The 25,231-nt window shown below is 40.5% G+C and overlaps 2 protein-coding genes across 2 annotated transcripts in view; one reads left to right on the top strand and one right to left on the bottom strand.

Moving 5' to 3' along the window:
* The window catches only part of LOC137658716 (DNA-directed RNA polymerase III subunit RPC9-like), a 21,143-nt gene extending 1,401 nt beyond the window's left edge, over positions 1-19,742 (bottom strand). The window contains exons 1-2 of the mRNA XM_068393713.1: positions 19,441-19,742; positions 12,440-12,572 (exon numbers count right to left, since the gene is read on the bottom strand). Coding sequence (XP_068249814.1) covers positions 12,440-12,572; positions 19,441-19,448 — 141 coding nt within the window. The 5' untranslated portion in view covers positions 19,449-19,742. The remainder of the gene's footprint in view (positions 1-12,439; positions 12,573-19,440) is intronic.
* A 1,080-nt stretch (positions 19,743-20,822) lies between these two features.
* LOC137658714 (TBC domain-containing protein kinase-like protein) overlaps positions 20,823-25,231 on the top strand; it is a 128,167-nt gene continuing 123,758 nt past the window's right edge. Inside the window, exons 1-2 of the mRNA XM_068393711.1 lie at positions 20,823-20,977; positions 23,125-23,363. Of these exons, the coding sequence (XP_068249812.1) occupies positions 23,159-23,363 (205 nt within the window). The 5' untranslated portion in view covers positions 20,823-20,977; positions 23,125-23,158. The remainder of the gene's footprint in view (positions 20,978-23,124; positions 23,364-25,231) is intronic.

Raw genomic sequence — 25,231 nt, 5'->3', positions numbered from 1 at the left:
GACGGTGGACGACCAGGGTAGAGAGGCTATGGCACTACCCAAAACTAGAAAGCAATGGTTGAATTTTTTAGTATCCTTCTCCTAGAAGAGTTGCTTACAATAGCTAGAGAGTCCCCTCTACCCTTACCAAGTAGAAAAGGGCCAATGAACAATTACAGTGCAGTAGTTAACCCTTTAAGTGAAGACAAATGTTTTGGTTATCTTAAGTGTTTTCAGGTGTACGAGGAAAGAGGAGTATGTGTTATCAGCATAACCGGTCCTCATCTTCTGCCTAGCCAGGACACTGGGTTTATTATCATTATTACTACTACTAGTTCATCACCTAGTTGGAAAAGTAAGATGCTCCAACAAGGAAAAATAGCACAGTTAGGAAAGGAAATATATGATATGAGAAATAATGAACAATTAAAATAAAATATTTATAAAAACCGGCATTCTGTTGAGATACTACCGTTAGTTAGGGGGTCCTTTCACTGGCCAGATAGTACTACTTTAAATCCTTCTCTTTGTTACGATTCACTTTCCTTTTGCCTACACATACACTGAATAGTCAGGCATATTCTTTACAGATTTTCCGCTGTCATACACATCACAACACAGATTACCAAACAATTCTTCTTCACCCAAGGGGTTAACAACTACACTGTAATTGTTCTTCTTGGTAAGGATAGAAGAGACTCTTTGCTATGGTAAGCAGCTCTTCTAGGAAGAGGACACTCCAAAATCAAACCATTGTTCTTTAGTCTTGGGTAGTGCCATAGCCTCTATACCATGGTCTTCCACTGTCTTGGGTTAGAGTTCTCTTTCCAATCCTTATTGCACAAACGAGTTGGAAGATCTTGGCATCTGGGAAAATCCTGAAGCATTAAAATACTGTATCTCTGAAAGGGGGAAGATCTAGGTTATGGAACAGTTTCAGTACTTCAAAAGTTCTTGAACACAAAGATTCCAGCCTGCTGGAAAATCTATTGGCTGTATTAGGATCATTATTACTAGCCAAGCTACAACCCTAGTTGGAAAAGCAGGATGCTAGAAGCAAAAGGACTCCATAAAGGAAAAGCAGGATGCTATGAGCAAAAGGGCTCCAACGAAAAAAAAAACCCAGCAAGGGAGAGAAAAAAGGAAATAAAGTATAAGAGACATAATGAACAATTAAAATAAAATATTTTAAAAGCAGTAACAAGATTAAATTAACATAAAATATTTTAAAAACAGTAATAAGATTAAAATAGATCTTTCAATTTATAAACTAAAAACTTGAAAAAAAAAGGAAGAGAAATGAGATAGGATATTATGGCCAAGCTTAACCTCAAACAAGAGAACTCTAACCCAAGACAGTGAAAGACTATGGTGCAAAGGCTATGGCACTACCCAAGACTGGAGAACAATGAATTGATTCTGGAGTGTCCTTCTACAAGAGCTGGTTACCTTTGCTAAAGTGTGTCTTCTATCCTTACCAAGAGGAAAGTAGCCACTGAAGATCACAGTGCAGTAGTTAACCCCTAGAGCAAAGATCTGTTTGGTTATCGCAGTGTTGTCAGGTATATGAGGACAGAGGAGAATGTGGAAAGAATAGGCCAGATTTTTTGGTGCATGTGTAGGCAAGAGAAAATAAGCCATACCCAGAGATAAGAATCCAATGTATTATGTACTGTCTGGCAAGTCAAAGGACCAAATAATCTCACTGGGAGGTTGGTGCCCTGGTCAACCTACTACCTATAACAGTGAGAAATGTATCAATTCCCTGGTGAATCAAAAGTAAAGATAAACCAAAGTTCCAATCGTGTGGTTTCCAAACACCGAGCGTGGCTGATCTTATGAAAAATAATGATCATGGAGAACTAAAGCGAGATCTGTCTAGCAAGGAGAGAATACACATGGAACGTTCTTAAGAACATATAACACAAAGGGAAAAACCCCGAGGAAACCTCATAGCCTGTACAAGTGATGAGACAAATCATAGGTTCCTCTTCCACCAGTATCATGTACTGTTAAAGCTGAAACGAAGTAGTCATTAGAAGTTCTGTGACTGGAAAAGCCACTGAAGAACGGGTGTGAGGGGTCCAATCGTCAGGCGTCTGATCTTGTGCTGTCCGACAAGTGTTTAGGAAACCATGTGGAGGACAGACTTGTGGAAAATTGTCTCGTGGGATTGGTCAGCTAGGACAAAACGGACTGCTAAAGTTTAAACACTAGGACTGCTTGTTGATCCTCCATTCCACCATATTCATTCTTCAGGGTTGTCATCTCTGAAATTCTCTGAAGGAGGAAGGGCCTATTATCCTGTACAGTAAGAGGATCACCACGCTAGGTCTTGTACGAGAGCTGGCAGCAGGCATCTGAACACCTGTACCAAGTACTGAAACATTCAAGGGGAAGGACGCATTCCCGATAAATAACCTCTCACCTATGTGAGGTGCGAGGTCATGTACTAGGATTGTATTCCCAAGAGGTACCCGATACGTCACCGAATAATACCGGGAACTAACTGGGGAGGGTTAAGTTAATTGAACCCCCTTTTTAAACGAGGGTCAAGTTAACAAAAACACATACCCGGGGAGGGTCAAGTTAACCGGAAGACCTTCCCGGAGAGGGTCGAGTTAACTGAAACACCTCTCCGCGGAGGGTCAAGTTAACCAAAAGACCTTCCCAAGGAGAGTCAAGTTAACTGAAACACCTTTCCAGGGAGGGTCAAGTTAACTGAAACATCTTCCCAGGAGGGGTCAAGTTAACTGAAACATCTTCCCAGAAGGGTCGTTAACAAAAACACCTTCCCAGGGAGGGTCCAGTTAACCAAAACACCTTCCCGGGGAGGATCCAGTTAACCAAAACACCTTCCCAGGGAGGGTCCAGTTAACCAAAACACCTTCCCGGGGAGGGTCCAGTTAACCAAAACACCTTCCCGGGGAGGGTCCAGTTAACCAAAACACCTTCCCGGGGAGGGTCCAGTTAACCAAAACACCTACCCGGGGAGGGTCAAGTTAACCAAACCACCTTCTCAGAGGGTTGAGTTAACTGAAACACCTTTCCGGGGAGGGTCAAGTTAACCGAAACACTTTCCAAGGAGTCGAGTTAAATGAAACACCTTCCCAAGAGGGTCTAATTAATTGAAACACCTTCCCAGGGAGGGTCAAGTTAACCGAAACATTCTCCGCCTTCCCAGGGGGGGTCGAGTTAAGTGAAACACCTTTTCCGGGAGGGTCTAGATAACTGAAACACCTTCCCAGGGAGGGTCCAGTTAACCAAAACACCTTCTCAGGGAGTCTTAAGTTAACTGAAACAGCTTTCCGGGGAGGGTCAAGTTAACTGAAACACCTTCCCAGGGAGGGCAGAGTTAACAAACACCTTTCTGAGGAGGGTCATACCTTCCCAAGGAGGGCTGAGTTAACTGAATCATCTTCCCAGGAAGGGTCGAGTTAACAAAAACACCTCCCCAGGGAGGGTTGAGTTAACCAAAACATCTTCCCAGGGAGGGTTAAGTTAACCAAAACACCTTCCATGGGAGGGTTAAGTTAACCAAAACACCTTCCAGGGGAGGGTTAAGTTAACCAAAACACCTTCCAGGGGAGGGTTAAGTTAACCAAAACACCTTCCAGGGGAGGGTTAAGTTAACCGAAACACCTTCCGGGGGCCAAGTTAACCGAAATTCATTTCCATGGAGAGTCGAGTTAACCAAAACTTCCTGGGGGATGGTCGAGTTAACCGAAACACCTTCTAGGGGAGGATTGCGTTCTGGTACAGCACAGCTCCTTTTATGAAACTATACAGAGAAATCAGTCGATGTTTTAGCCCGATTGGTCATCCTGTGCTTCAGTGAATTCTTTCTCTTCAGGGTGGCAAGTGTCATGTCTAAATGCACAGTAACGTGCAAAGATACAGAAACATAAATGGGGAAGGTGAGTACATACATACTTCACCGACATAGTTCAGGACAGTGGAAAAGAGAGCTGCTCTTCATCCCCACTGTCTTTGAACGTGCTTGGTAATAGGAAAAAGTAGGAAGTGCTGATATTTCTCCCAGAGGGATAATTTCCAGCAAGAATCTGTCTTGAAATGAGATGGGGCATAGTTAGCAGTTGCAGCATGTCCAATACTACAGTATTTCCCAATGACGGAAAGTTCTCAGCATGCACCTTTTCTCACTCTACCGAAGAGAAAGCAGTAGATTGTCCAAGAAGGGGAAAACAGGGAAGAGCCTTTCATTCCTACCAGCAATAAATATGATATTTTAATTATAAAATAAATTTTTGAATATACTTACCCGGTGAATATATAATAGCTGCAACTCTGTTGCTCGACAGACACATACAGTAAAAACTCGCCAGCGATCGCTATACAGGTTGCGGGTGTGCCCACCAGCGCCAACTGTCGGCCAGATACCACTCTTGATGTAAAAAAAGACTCAATTTCTTCTCATCCCACTGCGTCTCTATTGGGGAGGAAGGGAGGGTCGTTTAATTTATATATTCACCGGGTAAGTATATTCAAAAATTTATTTTATAATTAAAATATCATTTTTAAATATTTAACTTAGCCGGTGAATATATAATAGCTGATTCACACCCAAGGAGGTGGGTAGAGACCAGAGTTAAATATGTTTACATCGTATAAGCTAAGAGTTTTTTATTTCATTTTGGCAGTTATCAATATAACAAAACCAAAATAAATAGGTACCTGGTAAGGAAGTCGACTTAGACGATTACTCTGCCTTGTAAGTACGTCTTCCTTACGGAGCCCAGCGATCCTCTTAGGATGCTGACAGACCCCCAGGAGCTGAAGTATCAAGGGCTGCAACCCATACAACAGGACCTCATCAAACCCCTAATCTGGGCGCTCTCAAGAAATGACTTTGACCACCCGCCAAATCAACCAGGATGCGAAAGGCTTCTTAGCCTTCCGGACAACCCATAAAAACAACATTAAAACATTTCAAGAGACAGATTAAAAGGATATGGAATTAGGGAATTGTAGTGGTTGAGCCCTCACCCACTACTGCACTCGCTGCTACGAATGGTCCCAGTGTGTAGCAGTTCTCGTAAAGAGACTGGACATCTTTCAAGTAAAATGACGCGAACACTGACTTGCTTCTCCAATAGGTTGCATCCATGATACTTTGCAGAGATCTATTTTGCTTAAAGGCCACGGAAGTTGCTACAGCTCTAACCTCGTGCGTCTTAACCTTAAGCAAAGATCGGTCTTCCTCACTCAAGTGTGAATGAGCTTCTCGTATTAACAATCTGATAAAATATGACAAAGCATTCTTTGACATAGGCAAGGATGGTTTCTTAACCGAACACCATAACGCTTCAGATTGGCCTCGTAAAGGTTTAGTACGAGCTAAGTAGAACTTAAGAGCTCTAACAGGGCATAAGACTCTTTCTAGTTCATTGCCTACGATCTCCGATAAGCTAGGAATATCGAAAGATTTAGGCCAAGGACGAGAAGGTAGCTCATTTTTGGCTAGGAAACCAAGTTGCAGAGAACAAGTAGCTTTTTCTGACGAAAACCCGATGTTCTTGCTGAAGGCATGAAGCTCACTGACTCTTTTAGCCGAGGCTAAGCATACCAGGAAAAGAGTCTTAAGAGTGAGATCTTTCAGGGAGGCTGACTGTAAAGGCTCAAACCTGTCTGACATGAGGAATCTTAGGACCACGTCTAAATTCCACCCAGGAGTAGCCAAACGACGCTCCTTAGAGGTCTCGAAAGACTTAAGGAGGTCTTGCAGATCTTTATTGTTGGAAAGATCTAAGCCTCTATGCCGGAAGACCGAGGCCAACATGCTTCTGTAGCCCTTGATAGTAGGAGCTGAAAGGGATCGTACTTTTCTCAGGTATAAGAGAAAATCAGCTATTTGGGCAACAGAGGTACTGGTCGAGGATACGGAAACTGACTTGCACCAGTCTCGGAAGACTTCCCACTTCGATTGGTAGACTCTAATGGTAGACGCTCTCCTTGCTCTAGCAATCGCACTGGCTGCCTCCTTCGAAAAGCCTCTAGCTCTCGAGTCTTTCGATAGTCTGAAGGCAGTCAGACGAAGAGCGTGGAGGCTTGGGTGTACCTTCTTTACGTGTGGTTGACGTAGAAGGTCTACTCTTAGAGGAAGACTTCTGGGAACGTCTACTAGCCATCGAAGTACCTCGGTGAACCATTCTCTCGCGGGCCAGAGGGGAGCAACTAACGTCAACCTTGTCCCTTCGTGAGAGGCGAATTTCTGCAGTACCTTGTTGACAATCTTGAATGGTGGGAATGCGTAAAGATCTGGATGTGACCAATCTAGGAGGAAGGCATCTATATGTATTGCTGCTGGGTCCGGGACTGGAGAGCAATAGATTGGAAGCCTCTTGGTCAGCGAGGTTGCAAAGAGATCTATGGTGGGTTGACCCCAAGTCGCCCAAAGTCTCTTGCACACATCCTTGTGGAGGGTCCATTCGGTTGGAATTACTTGACCTTTCCGACTGAGACAATCTGCTAGGACGTTCAAGTCGCCCTGGATGAACCTCGTTACTAGGGAGCTGCCTCGATCTTTTGACCAGATGAGCAGGTCCCTTGCGATCTCGTACAAAGTCAGTGAGTGGCTACCTCCCTGTTTGGAAAGGTACGCCAAGGCCGTGGTGTTGTCCGAGTTTACCTCCACCACCTTGCCTCGAAGGAGATTCTCGAAGCTTATCAAGGCCAGATGAACCGCCAAAAGCTCCTTGCTGTTGATATGCATGCTCCTCTGACTCGAGTTCCACAGACCTGAGCATTCCCGACCGTCCAGCGTCGCGCCCCAGCCCAAGTCCGATGCGTCCGAGAAGAGAACGTGGTTGGGTATCTGAACTGCCAGGGGAAGACCCTCTCGTAGGCTGATATTGTCCTTCCACCAAGTCAGACAAGACTTTATCTTTTCGTAAATCGGGATCGAGACCGCCTCTAGCGTCTTGTCCTTTTTCCAGTGAAAAGCCAGATGGAATTGAAGAGGACGGAGGTGTAGCCTTCCTAGCGAGACAAATTGCTCCAGGGATGACAGCGTCCCTACCAGACTCATCCACAGCCTGAGTGAGCAGCGTTCTTTCTTCAGCATCTTCTGGATGGAGAGCAGGGCTTGATCTATTCTGGGGGCCGACGGAAAAGCCCGAAAAACTTGACTGTGAATCTCCATCCCTAAATACAGAATAGTTTGGGATGGGACCAGCTGTGACTTTTCCAAATTGACTAGGAGTCCCAATTCCTTGGACAGATCTAGAGTCCAATTGAGATCCTTCAGACAGCGATGACTGGAAGAGGCTCTGAGAAGCCAGTCTTCCAAGTACAGGGAGGCTCTGATCTCCGATAGCTCGAAACTGGTACCCCACATTCCTGTAAACAAACCTCAGAAACGGTTGGGAATCCGGGTGTATAGGAATGTGGAAGTACAGTATGCCTCCTGAAGGTCGAGAGACCATCCAGTCGCCTTCCATAAATGCTGTCAAGACAGCCTGGTAGACTTCATCGTGAAGTTTGTCTTGACAATGAACACATTGAGCGCACTTGCCTCTTACGTACTCCTGCAGTGAACATGGCTGCCAAATCATGGAGCCATGCCTGAGGGACTTGTCCCTGCAGAGAACGTGGCTGTCAGATCATTGGAGCCCTCCCTGAAAGCCTTGTTTATGCATGACATAATTGTACAGCAAAACTTCAAAGGCTCGAAAACAGCTGTGAAGTTGACCTGTAAAATCTTGGAGCGTCTCCTGGCCAGGCGCCAGGGAGAGTCTACGAGATTTGAGAAGTCTATCTGGGCAGAGGCAGGAACTCCCAAGCCGAGAACTTCTCTCGTGTCATATCAGACTCTTGCTCTAAAAGCCAGTTTAAAAGAAGGGAAAGCAAAGGCTGTATCCCCCAAACTCCTCCTGGTGATAAACCAGTCGCCTAGCAAACGTAAAGCTCTCTAGGAGAGCGAGAGAGCACTAGCTTATAAAACAACGGCTTCGAAGTAGCTAGGCCTAGTGTAAGCTCTGACGTCTAGGCGAACGAGGAGCAGCAGTTACAAAAAGATCCGGACAAAGATCCTTAAAAATCAGCATGATTTATTTAAAGTCCATAGAGGGCTAAGCAGCTTTAGGTTCCTCTCCGTCTGACAGAGTCCTCAAGGGAATATCAGTAGGAGGGGGAACAGCAACTTCCTCATCTAAAGGAACCTTGTCCGATAAAAGCTGAGTCTCAAGGAAGGGAGAGACCTACGGTGGTGGCAATGCTTTACAAGCAGAGTCCACACGCACTGGTGCATTAGTAGCGGACCAGGACGCAACGTCATGTAACTGCTTGACAGTCTGTGAACTGTCAACAACAACAGGTGCGAGAGACCAGGACGCAACGTCATGTAACTGCTTGACAGTCTGTGAACTGTCAACAACAACAGGTGCGTGAGGACGCACAGCGTCCACTCGAGACTGCTTTGACCGCCTAGACTGAGCAGTCAAAACAACTCTAGAATGCGGAGGTTGACGCACAGCGTCAAAACAAGTCAACTCCGATTGTTAGCGAACGTCCTGAACGTCAACAGGAGCATCAGCAAGTGGCCTAACGTCCAAATGTGGCTGAAAATCCACACGAGACGAGGGTAATGTCTGTGACCGCAAAACCTTGCCAACAAAAAGACTCTCGGAGTCTGTGTTACGCTTTTGTTAGGCGGCGAGCAGTCTTCCGATGACTGCATAGGGTCAGAGCTGTCCTAATGGCTACAACCAGGACGCTGGACCTGTCCTGAAAGGACTGACTTTCGCTTAAGGGCCTCGAAACCTTGTTTCAGGTTTCTTATGCGAAAAGCCTTCGGATGACGAGGAGAAAATCGTCTCTCTCGCCTTATGGTAGGGGTGATCTTGGTAAGATACACCCGATACCATAGAGGGAACGTCTGTTCGCTGATCAAGGCCTCTCGAACCCATAAGTCGTACGACATTACTTCTCCCCTGGGCTTGGGAGCTTGCAAGAGATCCCGGACTAGGCGAACGACAGGCACGAACAGACGAACCCTCGGTCGCAACACTGATAACACTTTGCGCAATATCACTTTATCACTACGATTTTCTGTTTAGCACTTATTTCACTGAAACCGAAACTTTTACTGATTTCTACCTGAAGCACGCAATTCTAACCTTATCAAAAGGTAGTAATAGCGAAATCAGTCGTATAATGCAAGCACATTAATACCAGCAAAAAACAGTAAACATATTTTAAGATAAAAAATTCAGTGGCTGGGGAAGAGACTAAACACTAGTTCATTCAAAACTACGTTTTCAATCTCTCACCGTACATTGCCTGGGGACGAGAATAAAAAAAACTAAAAACGTTTTATCCTTTCTCCCCGTACAGAGACTAGGGACGAGAGTAACTCGAGAACAACGTTACCCGCTTGAACGGAACGTTTTCTCCCCTCTCTCTCCCTCCGTCTCTATCTCTCTCTCTCTTGATTACGCACCTAAGAGAAGAGCCCACTTACGTTTCGTCAAAAAATCATGTTATTTGACCAAAGGAAAAAAACTGAAAGGTTTTTCAATTAAAAAGTTCCTTTAAAATATAATTTAAAACATTTAAGCTTTGAAAGAAGAATGAACAAAACGTCAGAATCGATTTACTCTTTCTGCAAAGTGAAACCGTGATACTCTCTCTCTCTATCGTAACGATAGAGCGCAAACTGCGTAGCATAAATAAACTAAACGTTAGTTCATCTTTGAAACAGTACGAAGACTATTCAAAGAAAATCTTTCATAAAATATCTATTAAAAAATATTCATTTAAAAAGTTTTAAATCATTAGCTCTTTAAAAGCTATTTACGATTGAAAGGGCTCAACGTTGTTTAACTTCGGTTTCCAAGTTAGGACCGCCTACTCTCAGGAAGGTCGCATATAAACAAATCATTAAAATTTATTTTTATGTTTATTATAAACGGAAAGTTAATCGAAGAGGCCTAATAAAGGCGGTGAGATATAAAATATATAGAGGAAAATCTATAATTAATTTATAACGTGATAAGATAATTGCTAAAAGCCTAAACACACTTCCGTCTAAGGGAAGGGTCGGCCATTTAAAAGTCAAAGAAAGTCCATACTCTCTTTGTCAACAAAAAATTAAATCTATCCAAAAACGAGTTCAAGATTTAAGATGAAGATAAAACACCTGCACTGCGAAAGCTCAAACCAAATTAAAGTACTTCACCAAATATGATGGGAAAAACTCCAGGTTCTACAGCGAGTAAAAGTACGTCTTGTCGACACGTCGACAGAGAAGAAATTGAGTCTTTGTTTACATCGAGAGTGGTATCTGGCCGACAGTTGGCGCTGGTGGGCACACCCGCAACCTGTATAGCGATCGCTGGCGAGTTTTTACTGTATGTGTCTGTCGAGCAACAGAGTTGCAGCTATTATATATTCACCGGCTAAGTTAAATATTTAAAAATGCTCATTCTCATTAGAAACAGCACAGGTAGCAGGTGTGTGAGTATTTGTATTGCATACTGTACCAGTATGTCTGCTTGGGGAAAGGGAACGTTCCCAGAATGTACTGTATCACTTCATGAATAAGGTGAGAACGTACGCGGACCATCTTCTTGAATGGGAATGTCGGTACCAAACTCTCTCTTATGGGAAGAGAAATTATATGATTCACGGGTATGTAACTCCCATCAGTCGGCCATCCTTGACTTCTTTGGTGACATTTTCTACTTGTTATTCTCCTCAAGTTACAAAGAAGTTTCTACAAAGATGAAGCAAAGAAAAAGGAAAAACTTGAAAGTTCCTCTTCAATGGAGGCATGCAGGCAGATGAAGATGCTTTGAAGGGGAAAAGAGACTATAACAGCACAACCAGGTGATACATCCTTAGCTCTTTTCTGGGTTCGGAAGACACCGAAGTTAAAAAGAAAGGCAGTACCCATCCCCTTCACACTCGGCAGCAGCAGAACTCTTCCCCTGATGGAGTACCAGTGAGGTCTAGGACAACCACTTCTTTAGGTTCACAGTGTTGTCTTTGTTGTAAGGCCACACACACGAGAGATAGAACAGCAACAGACATGTCACCAAACAGGAACAAGTATGTTGGGATAACAGCAGTTAGCAAAGAAAACCGTCAAAGAATTACAGTTATCAGGAAACAATGCATATCATTGGCTTGTTCCATTAATGTCCCTCGAACACAAAGATCTACCAGTGCACATTAAATCTGAAAGAAAAAGGAAAAGATTAAAATCTCTAGAGCACCAGAACAGTACATATACTGAATTGTGGCCGAGGTTAAATTGAGGGTTGCTTTACCTCATAAATTTTCAGCTTTGCTGAAGTTATTCTCCTATGAAAGAACGAGGGTTTGTATTCATGTAGGGACGGTGAATATCAAGGATGATAAATATAGCAGAATAAAGTTGCTATCACATAGCCTATGGAGAACCTAGCAGACAATTACATTTTAATAGAGGATTTATGTATACAGTACTATTAAGTTTTTCTGTTTTGAGAAACAAAGCATTTCCAATCTTACTGGCAAAAGTTTCCTCTAAAACATAAAAAAAAAATACCAGTAAACCTGTAGTGAGTACAGCATTCTCTAAAATTTAAGGCATGGTTCAAAAGGAAGGAAAATCTCAAACTGTGAGCGATAAACTAGCAATTTGACCCTAAATTTAAAAACCCAATTCAATCTAATACTGTAGTCATGAAAAAGTGCTAAGTTGCATCAAAAGTATCGAGTTCTATCAGTTTGAAAAGAGAAGACGATCTAAATTTTGAATCAAAAGTAAAGTGCCATTTACTAATACAACTACAGTGAACCCTCGCTTCTTCGCGGTTCGACCACCGCGGATTCACCACTTCGCGGATTTTTTCCATAACCCATATATATACAGTAATATATATATATATATACATATATATATATATATGCATTGTATTTATGTATGTATATATGTAGGTATGTATATGTGTATACATATAAATATATATATATATATATATATATATATATATATATATATATATATATATATATATATATATATATCTAAAGTAGGAAGATGTGATGTAGTTCTAAGGGAAAAGTATGGGAAATATGTCTGGGTAATAAGCAAAGCTCTACCTCCAGTTTGTTTCTTCATTATGATCAGAGATAAACGTAAACAAAACATTGGTTGCCATTTTTTATCGTGCTTTTTAGCGTGTTTAGGAAACGCATGATATAAAATCGCCTTTAATATTTGTGCCTGTTTTAGTTTAGGGTACTGTAGTACATGCATTAAGTGTTCTGTACATTAAAGGGTAGTTTGTTAACAGTACTACGTACAAGGGAAGGTTTTAAAAGTCTGAATATACATGTTGAATAAATAGGTAAATATGGTGTCACTACTTCGCGGATTTTCACCTATCGCGGCCAGGTCTGGAACCTATCTACCGCGATAAACGAGGGTTCACTGTACTTCAGTACTACTTACATCAAAAGCTATGTTAGCAAGGTGTGTCTGAGTCTTGGCCAAGCTTCGTCTACCTTTTCCATCCTGAGAACAAAGGTCTTGAAGCAATGCATAAACTTCCCAGTTGCTTAGAATAGGCCCTTTGCTGTTGACTCTGAAAAGGAATGAGAATATAATTAGTATTATTCTACACTAATAATAATAATAATTATATCTGTGATTAAAGAATATTTATATAAATTATAAAAAATAATTTTTTTTTGCCAAGGACTAAAGGTACAGTAATACTGCTACTTTCGTTGGTTCGACATGCGTCAGGTCCGACTTTATATCACTCATCATTAAGAATTAAATGCACAAATAAAATTAACCTCATGCCATTTTATCTGACCTTACGTCAGTTTCTACCTCATACAACAACTTCTGACCTTACGTCGGTTCTAGGTGGTACAATAACAATGAAGTACTGTTCTGTACAATACTGTATCCTGCATGGAAGCTTATCAATATAGGTACTAAAAGTAATACCTCAGTTTACAAGTGACTGAATACGGGCATGCAAATTCAAATCGGTTTACGAGCATACTATCGGTCTACGAGGAAAACTTTCCCTCCATAAGCACATTCTTTTGTGGACAAGTACTAACAAGATTACCAGACATTGCCAGGCAGTGTTCACAGGATTTTTCACCATTTTGTTTACACTGCTTACCCAACTCTTTCACTCTTCCAGCAGCAGTAGTAGAAGAATCATCTCGCACACATCTTTCCATTTTTTGTGCGCAGTAGTGGTTCTTTGTCAAGTTGTGACCACTATTAAGTGCTGCATTGTAAAGCTAACAGTATACAGTAGTATTGTCACAATGACCCCATAATTTAAAAAACGGCAGGAAGAAAAAAAAAACGTGCGCAGGCGACCTACAAAATCTGTACTGTACATTACATTTGTACTACAACATCCACGATTGGTACAGTTACAATTCTAAACAATAAAGAAGGTAATGAAGCATTAGACGATGAGGAACCAGAGCTGTCATTGGTGAATCAACAACAACATTATCTTAACACTAAAAGTTATCTGTTTACTGTACAGTACTTAAATTGATGAGAAAGTTAGAAGGTTGTACATTTAAGGAAAAAAATATCATTGAAAAAGAAAAGGTGTACTGAAGCTGAACAAGGGGTAGTACTGTATCAAGAGAATGTAGAGATGTCCACTGAGGATATGTTAAGAATATGGGAAAGTCTGCAAAATTTAAAAAGATACGAATTCATCAGGAAGAGTACCGAATCTATTTAAGACTGTAATGATAATGCAATGTTGCATGTCCATGAAATAAAATGAAAGCAGTTGACTTTGGATAGGTTCTTTGTTAAAACTAAATGTAAATGTAAAAAAGACAACCAAGAGTCCAGAAAGAGTAAACTAAATGATGCAGTTAGTGGAATGCCATTCAAGGGAGGGAACTCTTAATAAAGCTCTCATGGAGGGAGATTCTCCTTCCAAGCAGTAACCCCCTGTTCCTCCTCATTCTCCTTTCTAGTCTCCCTGATGCCACCTCAAAGGTAAAGTGCAAGTTAATTTGTAAATACTGATATTTTTCTATTGAGAATTATTAATTAGTTTTCATTTCTGATGTTAGGAGGTTATAGTTTTACTCTGATTATCATTACAAAACATTTAAAAATCGTTATATGTGTATTTGTGGATGTACATTGCATCAAGCAAATTTACTTTACAGTATTTCTTGTAAGAAAATTTATTTTATTTTATGAGCATTTTGGGTTGCAAGCTTTCTCCTGGAATGGCTTAAACTCATAACCTGAGATACGAATTACGGTCATTTCGCCCACATGTCAATTCGCCCACAAGTCAATTCGCCCACAGGTCAATTCGCCCACAAGTCAATTCGCCCACATATAAGAGTCAATTCGCCCACATATAAGAGTCAATTCGCCCACATATATTTAAAAAAAGAAATCCCATATAAAGAATTCCGTTCATTTTGTTGATATATTGTGCAAACGTACTCCTCAGCCTAATATTATGGTGAGCTTTGATGTAAGAAGTTTATTTACTTGTGTACCTATTAATGATGTCTTGGAAATTAAGGAAAGCTATGATGTTGATTCGATTCTCACTAACCTCAGTGCTCATTTTTATCATGTTATGTAACTAAGTGTAATTGCTACTTATTATATTATTATTATTTTTTTTAACCACCTCACTGTTTTGTTTTGTTTACTCTTGTAAAATTCTTTTCTATTAAATCGCCCTCGTCAACTTTTCTTAAAAGACAGTTACATAAATGTAGCCTAATATTCAGAAAGTAATAACCAAACAGTAGTTACAAAGAGTTAAAAAAAAAACTGATTAAAAGACAGTTACATACATGTAATATTCAGATAGTGACAAATAATTAAAGAAACTTTTATTAAAATATAGCTACATATATATGCAAGATTAAAAGAATAGTGTCAAAGAATTAAAAAGAATTTTTAAAAAAAAACAGCTACAGTACATACTGTACATGCAAGTTTCAACTGCGCACTGGGCCATTGAGATAAGCACACGCTTTCAGCAACTGATATGCAGATCTCTCACCCCTCATGTGTTCCTCCCAAAGAGTAAATATTTTACCCTGCAAGTCCCTATATTTTTTCCGCTGAATCCTTCGTAGCTTTTTTTCGGATACTAGCCTTATGTAGACGGATGTCAATTTAGCCTCTTTGTGGAGAAGGCTTACGAGGAGGTAAAACTGGAGGTTACATCTACCTGCAGCATGTTTGTTGAGGCGATTGTGCCAGCCTTCAATATCATTATTAGTACGGATTGACTGATAGAAAATACTCCAGCTAGAAGTTGGCCATAAGGAGTTGTGGATCCATGTTCTTGATATATACTGCATTATAGTTTGTAATTGGGCTGTGGCAGCTTGACGTGAGAGACGTTCAAACACGGGACCTATATCTGCCTCAGGCAGAAATGGAAGGGCCATCACTTTCCGCAAGTATTTGTATGTCCCGTCATCATGTTTGTAAGCATGCTGGAGACCAACCTCTTGAACCTATACGTAAGTATTTCAGAACAAAGAAATTAGACATTGTATTGTACACAAGAAAAAAAATCTGGTCACATTATGGTGATACAATTTGTTTTAAAACTACTATTCGACAGGTATATATAAAAAAAAAATCTGTAGGCAATTAGCTAAATTGACTAACCTTTCTCCATACAGCTTGCGTACAATGGAATACGCATCCCTTGACCTTGGCATTAGGCAAAACCTCAGGCAAGACTTTCCACATTGCTTTCTCATAGTCGATTGTTATGTGTTTAACAGAAGGCTCATTTGGTAGACTAGTTAAAACTTCGTGGAAAACTTTTCTGTAGTCACTCTTCTTTCTCCCAGACATAATGACAAATAGTAAGGGGACTTGTTTTGCATAGTCGTCTGCCCTCACAAAAGCATTGACTGTCATCAGCTGTGTAAAAGGGTGCCTGCATAGCTTAAACGTGCTGTCAATGTACCATGACTTTGCCCTTGTTAGATGTTTTATTTGTTCTGTTGTTGCAAATATCAAATGGCGGCGTTCACGAACTGATACGTCAGCTATAAGAAAGTCGTCAGGAATGTGATTTACATCTACCTCAAAATTCAGGTTTTTGGGTTCTGTCGGTCTTAAAATTTGTCTTTGTCTGTTTGCTGTTCTTGCCAAGTGCTCTGGCTTAGGCAGACTAGGACATGGTGCATTTCCTATCTCTTGTAGCAACACATCATCCACTATAGCAGATGCTGGTTTAAACAGATCTTGTGCTGCCAGTTTCTTTACCTGTAATGTTACTTTAGTGACAATATCAGAGCCAGTTGATGGTGAATGGTTGTGCAACACGTTGTTCTTTACATATTTTCCATTTCTCTGCGTTACTAGTGCCTTGCATGGGTTACTTTTAGGGCGATTAGTACATTGCCAGTAAGTTACATTGGATCGCTGCATTTTTTTGTTGTAAGTGTACCCATGACTGTCAACGAGCTTATCTCTACCACGCTGTGTGCCCTTCTCAAAGAGCTGGAATGTAAATTCACCTTCTGACTGCAGTTCAACATCTTGTATGGCTGGGTCGTCAAGTGAATCCTCTAGTTCCATTGGCAAGTCAGGTGGGTCATCAACTGAAGACTCTTGTTCAACTGCAGGGATGTGTGGTTCGTGTTCCATGTCAGGGGTGGATGGGTCGTCCACTGGATGGGAGGTTGGTTCGTCAGTGAAGGTACAAGTATTACAATTCCAATCAATGGAATTACCGGATTTCACAGCTGCCCAGTAATCAGCACGAGATACGCCAGTATTGCATTTCCTGTGTTGCCACCTCCCACACATGTCGCACTGCAGACCTTCTTGCCTTGCCCTTACAGGTACGAGGCACTGAATACAATCGTCTGTGCAGTCTACCATCTTGCCAGGAACTGTTTTAATTCTATGGTCATGGCCAATTACAATACATAGGTAATGAACCACCAAACAAGTCAGATAATTTAACTGAACTAATGAACCCTCCTTTCCTCCACACACACACACACACATACACACTTCCATAGACTTTGTAAATAGTTTCATATGAATTAAGTTACGTAGCTTGTTAAGAGCCAGTTGTAGTTTAGATTCAGTAAACTTTAAATAGGCCTATTCCCCCAAATGTATATTTTCACTCTGACTGCCTTACTAAAAAAACATTTGTTGTTGTTGTTGTTGTTGTTGTTGTTATTATTATAATGCACACGCAGTTGTTGTTGTTGTTATTATTATCATTATCACCATTATCATTATTATCATTATAATGCACACGCACACACACTCTATTCCTTATCTTCCACCTCCTACCTCCCTCCCTCTCACCCCCCTCTCTTCTTCCTCCCTGCCAACTAGTTGCGTTTACCTAAAGTGACATACTAGAGCTATTATCGTACTTGTGGGCGAAATGACTTAACAGTGTGGGCGAAATGACTCCATGGTGTGGGCGAAATGACCTGTGGGCGAAATGACTCCACAGTGTGGCGAAATGGCATGTGGGCGAAATGACCGGATACCTGAGATACTATTGTACTTTACTTTATATTGTTTTTATGGAATGATAGCAGGTTGTACAGTAAGTACTTTTTCAGGTTTGGAACATGGTTAGGGAACATACTAGTCACTTTATTGGGCAAAACTCCATCCTAATTTGAAAATTGACTTGCATTGATTATCTTGAAACAAACTGTTGGGGCAGGGTGAAATGTGAATAAAAAATAAAACAAACTAGGTCCTTTAAAATAAGCAAATGTCTTGAGCTGAAGTGGCTGTTGAATTTGTTACTGAGGTCGCTAACAACAAGCAGTGCACACAAGTGACTAGCCTTGTCCTCCCACATGTCAAAGGCTCTTATTATTATTAAAAACTAAGCTATAACCCTAGTTTGAAAAGCAATAGGCTATAAGCCCAAGGACTTCAATAGGGAAAAATACCCCAGTGAGGAAAAGAAACATGGAAATAAAAAATATGAGAAGTGATAAATAATCAAAATAAAATATACTAAGAAACAGTAACAACAAAGATCTTCCATAAAAAAAAAAAAAAAACAGGAGGAAGAGAAATAAGATTGAACAGCCAGCCCATGTGTACCCTCAAGCAAGAAAACTCTAATCCAAGACAGTGGAAGGCCATGGTACGGAGGCTGTGGCACTACCCTGGACTAGAGAACAATGGTTTGATTTTGGAGTGTCCTTCTAGAACTGCATACCATAGCTAAAGTCCTCTCTACCCTTACCCGGAATACTATATGAGATAGTAGTAATGAACATCACAAGCAATAGAAAAAAAATTACAACCAATAAAAATCGAGTAACCAAAAATATTTTAGGAGCACAACCATAAGCAGCAGTAGCAACTCTTTGGCGAGAGAGGAATGTCTGAAATGAAGACTCCTATAGGAGGGGGGATGACTAAGGTTCCTGAAAGGGTTAGAAATTATATATTGAAAAAAATTTTGGAAGAAAGGCTCCTAGGTTTGGTTAGGTGGAGAACCTTAGGTTAGGTTCGGTTAGGTGGAGAACCTTAGGTTAGGTAAGGTTAGGTGATGTTCTTGTGTCTGTAAAATATCTTGCAAATTATTGCTTTCCCAGAATTTAAATAACCACCTAATTACTGTAAGAAGATGAAAACTGCAGGATTGCATGATTTTGGAGTAAATGGAGAGCGTGGTGTTGTAAACTATTACCCTAATCTACAAATAACATAAGTACTTTGATACTGTGTACTTGACAATCAACATGGAATATGCTGTGTGAACTCTAAATACTTAAGTATACGACAACAAAATCTTGTAGGTCCTGTAATGTGTAGGGTTCCCGTGTTTAACCTATGAAAAATAGGTCTTATTTTTAACCCTATTGCAAAAAATAAAGTCTAATGGGGGTGGCAGGGGAACATTAGCCGCCTGTTAGGTAAGGACATGGCTTGTAGATTAGGTTAGGTGGGGAAATTCCGGTTAGCTGATGTTCTATGCATGCAGGATGTCCTGCAGGTCATTATACAAAGGATCCAAATATAAAATACAACAAAAGCGCCGGGTGGGATTCTACCGAAGTTTACCCAAGGAAGGTTGGTAAAGTTTTACTGTATTACAGATTCTCATTTCGAACAGGGAAGGTTCACAAGCAAAATTTGTCAAGAAGAGGTGCAGATGGGAATGGTTTCATCATTTTAGCTATAGAGCAGAATGATAAGAGATGGAGAGTTGCTTCACATTTGTAATATGCAATACATAGCAAGAGGATGGACAGCATGATGTCAGCATGGAAAAGGAACTAGAGGTAAGTAGAAGGCTAAAGGGGAGTGTAAAGACTCTAGTAATGCTTAGAGTAAACCACGTGAGATGCACTAATGACATTATCTGCTAAGACTACCCTATGCTACTCTAGATCTACGGAACAGATGGAACCTTCATTTAAGATGGGTATTAAGAATCCGTACACAGTACTTACATTTCCATCACGATCTAACTGACGTAACTCCAATTGTCCACCGAGATATAAGAGAATGTCACAATTTGTCGTACTCAGCACGTTAACGTCTTCTGCAGACGAATTTTCGATGAATGTAAGTGGGCTGTATGAAAAAGTCCTAATGCTTAGCAATTCCTAATAAATAAATTATAAAAATAACCGTCAGATTTAGACACTCGTGGCCGGAACAGTGATCCAGTAACCTACAATAACGTGAACGTTATGGGAAAAATTGAAAATAATTCGCATATTCACGTTCAGCCTCAGGTTCACGTTCACATTCTGGGGTGAGGCATAGCCTTTACAACGGTGCCTCTAAAGTTTATCTTCTTTCCACATCAGGTTTAATACTTCTTTTCTCTTTTCTATATTTGTTTCACTAAATGAAAATAATCCTAATATTTTCTTTAGGTCTTCCTCGTATGGTTGTTGTAGCACAATTACTGCATTCTTTTCTTTTCTATATTCCTGGCAAAATAATAAAAAATGTATCAAATCTTCCTCCTCATTTTCACAAAAATTACAATTTAGATTCCCCCATTGTGTCTATTTACAATATATAGTTCTAGCTCCAAAAAATATAAGTGGAGTGAATGTATTGTCATAAAGTAACTCTTCTTTAATTTCTTTCTTCCACGTTTTATATATTTTTAAGCTCACTTTACTTTCTATTTCTTCTTATAATTTCAGAAACCGTTTTCTATCTATATTCGTGAGTTTTTAGTGCTATTTCAGTCTACAGTCTAAAGTAACATATTGATTTCAGTAATAATAGTATATATTAGATCACTTAAAATAATAATGGGTGTGTCGTACCATATGGGATTTTTATAAATCTTATTTCAATTATAAAGGAGCAAAATAATTAGCTTCTGAACGAATCTCTACCAGAGTAACCACAACAAACGCTGCTGTACGGAACATATTAATTTATAAATCCGGTTATTTTTTAGTGACAAAACCACTTGTAGGCATATCATAATTAATTGTGCAATAATCTGACATGTAAATGACAATTGTTGCATAAAATAAGGTGAATAAAGCAAGCATTTTAATTATACGTTCTACAGCAGTTATAAAAAAAACCTAGAGTGCGTAACAGTATACAAAATTAAGCAAATACACAAAGGTTAGATAAACTCCTTTGATCCTTTATCTATATTTTTGCGACTTAATTGTATATATACCTATTTAAAAATTTACTGATAATATTATAAAAATAATAAACGCAGAATATAGAGGTTATTCTTGTCTAAAACACTCACAAGTATTACATACGGAACAAATCTGCAAAATTCCGCTATCTAGTAACTATTCTTTTGACAGTTCTAAACCACAATAACAAAGGGGTGTTTATTTCATAGTGCAGTGGTTAATCGTCGTCCACCCTCCTATTAATACTAGGATATTTCTTAGTTACTTGTTTTTCCATGTTTCTGGCTGAATATCTGAGAAGAATCTTTGGGTGCAGTATTGTCTCCCAGATTTTTGTGTCTGTGAAGGAACTAAGTTTCAGGTTTGTTAACCAATCATCCTCTTGTTTAAACCACTAACCGGTAGTACAAGCCCTGAATTAGTGTAGACTAAGTATCTTTGACACGATTAGGGTAAAATATAAATAATTCTAAAAGTTATATGTATTTTTCGTAAATATACAAACTTATACACAGCCAAAGTGTAACTGTTTGGCCGCCTCCAAAGATCAAATAGGACCGGCAATTGCTTCTCCTTATAGGAAAAGTGCTGACAATGGGCCACCCTTTCGTTCCTAACCTGGCCAGTTCAGCAAGGCCAATAGAAGTAAGAAATGATGAGGTTGCTAAATTTGCATTACTTTTGTCATTCCACAATTTGTGAATTTTCGTCTCGCTCTGTCCCACAGCAATTTACGATTGTTCTTATACGAAATAAATATCCTCGACCATCAATAGGAGTATAACATCAGCAGCTGAAACAACCGTTAGACTTTCGAACAGGTAAACATAGCTGGTTGCCGTGTGATTGGTAAAGGCTGAGCGGTAAATTTGCAGGGTAACCCTCACTTTGACTTTGGGCGCAGCTGTTACTGATGTACACTGCTTCAGTCGCTGACTTTGTTGCTGGAATTATTAATTGCCCTCCTTTCATCTTTTCAGTGTGTGTATGTGTTTGGTTGTGATGTCCACCCTTAAGCCAGACATGCGACTTTCCCTTGAAAAGAAGGCCACAGGGGAACCCCTATTTAGGAGTGTAGGGATTGGTCTCCTGTGCTGGGGATTGGAATTACTGAAGAGGTTGTTTAAGAGGAATTCATCGGCATCAGAGGGCATGAAGAAGCTCTTTAGATCCTCTTTTTCTTCTTGAGAACGAAGCCAGCTATATCCCTTGCAGTTTCTTCCCAGGCCTCATCCTTTGGGGTAATTAGACATGGGGAGGGAGAAGCCCTCAATTCTCTGAGAAGGTGGTTGTTTGGTCCTGCCCTAGTTGGGGCAATAAACACTCCCCCTTTCTAAACAGGGAAGTTAGCCCAGTGAGGAAAGGCAATAAGGAAACAGTCAGAATAGTGTACCGTCAACCAAGAGAACTCTATCCCAAGACAGTGGAAGACCATGGCACAGAGGCTATGGCACTACTAAAGTCTTGAGAACAATGGTTTGATTTTGGAGTGTCCTCCTAGAAGAGCTGCTTACCATAGCTAGGGAGTGTCTTCAACCCTTACCAAGAGAAAAGTATCCTCCGAACAATTACAGTGCAATAGTTAACCCCTTGAGTGGAGAAGAATTTTTCAGTTATCTAACTGTTGTCAGGTGTATGAGGAAAGAAGAGAATGGGTAAAGAATACTATTCGGTGTATGTATAGTCAAGAAAATAATGAGCCGTAACCAGAGAAGGATCCAATGTACAGTAGTACTATGTGGTTAGTCAAAGGACCCAATAGCTCCCTAGTTGTAGTTATCTCATTGGATGGCTGGTGCCTTGACCAACCTACTACCTAATGCCTATACATTTTGACATTATATCTTTAGGAATATAGATTCTTCAGTGACTGCCTATCAGTTTCTGTTAGGGCCGTAGCCTAAAAGCTTCGACATCTTCAATCACGGGTAATTCGGAGGTTAATGGGAGTCGTATCCTTCACTCCTCCACAGAACTAAAATACATTGACATCTTTCGAGTTAGTTAACCAGGTTCTGTCAACGCATGTTTTATTTTATAAAATAAAGCTACTAAAAGCTATTGAAGGTTGAAGGTTTGTATTACGTGTTGAGACAAATTGGACGATGTTTTATTTCTATTAAAGGCCTCAGATTTGTACAGTTCGAAAAGATGCATATTACTTTTAAAATATTTTGCACAGTATTTTATATCAGGTTGCATGCTTCGTTCCCCTTTGATGTACAGTACTATGACAGGTTTGTCAGACGTTTTCATGGTTGATATCACATAGTCTATCAAAACTCACATTTGACTGGTCTGTTCTATGTCCCTATCAGATTCAAATGCTTGTGTAAAGTAAATAGAACATACAAAATATTGATGAAAAAATTGTACAGTAACCCGTTTTTATTTTAATTTTCATCTTGGCAGACCAGCAACTATATCTCGCTGTATACAGCACAGTATTGTGTGAATGTAAATATTTTTTTTTTTTTTCTTAGAATGATGTACATTATCTGTTCACAGGTGCTGTTAGTACTTTCAACAACCTCTGAGAAAGATGTACCCAAGTTGTCCAAGGCTTGGTAAAGCTCACCTTGGCGCATCTACTTTTTTTGCGTCGGCTCACCCAAGTGAATCCTGTGGAAGCAATGGTTTACCTCTGACCCCAAATTCAATTCGAATATATGGACGAGCAAGGTCTCTGCATCTCATCAACCATCCGCATTTGTGTACATATGTTGGCATCTTCCGCGGCAAACATGGTATGCTCATTGTAGATTAATAGCTGAATTTATGTATGTTCCTACATGTATACAAACTATTGTCCCTTAAATAAGAGTAACATCTTCAACGCGAGCTAGAATGGCTACCGAATCTTTTAGATGGGTGCAGAAGGTACATGTGCTGCACTACCCGCCTACCTGGCTATCACGTCACTTTCATCTTTGACTGGAAATAGTAACGATGCTATGTACTCATTGTTGCTCCTCCGAATGTTGGATCTCTCTTACTTCGCTTGTGATAAGTATTTTTTATTTTATATTATTCGGCCACTTTCTCTTGACAGCAGAAGCTAATAGAAACTAAACTTGTGGTTAAGTAAATCTGTTTCCTCGAGGACACAAACTTCTTTCCCACATAATGTGTACCTTATGAAGGATGGGACTATGTGCAGCTCCCCATCTGAAGAGTGATACCGTAATGTATGCATATCCCCTACTGAGAGATCATGTTGCCAATCAGGGAGATGATGAACTTCTCTTGATGCATAACTTAGTTCGCTAGGAATTTCCTGTTGCAGTTTGAGGGTTCACTCTTTCTTTAGTGCCTGTTAGAGATCTTCGTCATCTGCTGGGAGGTAGCTAAGGAAGGCCTTTTGCATAGCTCATTTGGGAGGAAGTGATGGTATTCTCTTTTTAACTGGTCTTTACAGGGTCGGTTAAGCAGATTAGAATACAGAGGCTGGGGAAGGCTGCGTGTTGTGCTCAACCTTTTTGTTTGGTGTTATGACTAGGGAAAATTTTTCATGGCTAAGCGTGCTTCTCCATTAAGAGCTCACTGCCAACCAGTACCTTCAGGGTAAGGGTATATTGGCTGTGGTAAATCTAGCTGTAGTCAAGCCAATAGGGTATTGGTTGTGTTCCTCCTCAAGCGTATTGGTGCTTAGAAGGATATTTATCATTACTTCTAGATTTACTTAGTATTTTTTTTCTCAATGATCAGTACTTTCTGGTTAGATTAGTAGATAGATGGGACCTGTGTCACAACTAGCAGTTTGATAGCTCTGGTGAAAGAACCCTTTTGAACCAGAAACCAACTCTAGATTATTGAGTGTAAAGACACAATCCTTTACCTTTGGAGTGAGATCTGCTCAATATGACTAGTCATATTGGCTCCAGGTGTGCAGATCATCATTGACTAAATCACTCATATTGCAGCTATCGTGTCCATGTTGAAGTCCCGTGTGGCTTCTTCCTTAGTGGAAACGTTGTCGGGTGACCAGTTTTGTCTCCTAAGAAGGGTAGCAAGGAAAAGAAGTGTGCTCGCACCATATTGTTTTCATCCAATTCTTTATATACTACTCAGAAGAAATAGTCCAGAAGAGGAATTGTAAAGGGTCTCGTAAGACTCGGAGTGATATCTCTCCATACACAGGAACATATGCTTCTGCTACCGGTGCTCGGTCTCATGTGGGATCGAGTTCGTGCACTGTCAGTCAGGATAAATGACTCCTTGATTCTCATTCCTTTCCTGGACACTCGACCAATTACAGTTTAAAGTCTCTTTGAGGCTCTGAGCAACATCTCTCCTCGTAAGCCAGAGAGAGACTGTGCTACTAAGGACCGACCCACTCAGAGAAGGTAATTCGGTACTTGGTATTGGAGCGTGCGGTCTTGCTACTGGTGCTTGGTCTCTGACGGGACTGAGCATGTGCACTGTCAGTCGGGATGAAGGGCTCCACCCTTCTCCTTTCCCCTTTTCCTGTACGTTTAAAGAACATCTCAATCTCTCACCTGTTAAATACTTCAGTATTGAGGTAAGAAAGATGGATTGGGGTGAGGTTCCCTCCTGGACTTGGGGGTGAGAGGAACCAGTGATGGTCAACTTGCTAGTACGAGCGATGAGACAT

The sequence above is a fragment of the Palaemon carinicauda genome, chromosome 19 (genome assembly GCF_036898095.1).
Source record: "Palaemon carinicauda isolate YSFRI2023 chromosome 19, ASM3689809v2, whole genome shotgun sequence".
In the NCBI taxonomy this organism is placed as follows: Eukaryota; Metazoa; Arthropoda; class Malacostraca; order Decapoda; family Palaemonidae; genus Palaemon; species Palaemon carinicauda.
Note: the sequence above shows the minus strand (reverse complement) of the source record. Positions and strands in the feature narration are given on the sequence as shown.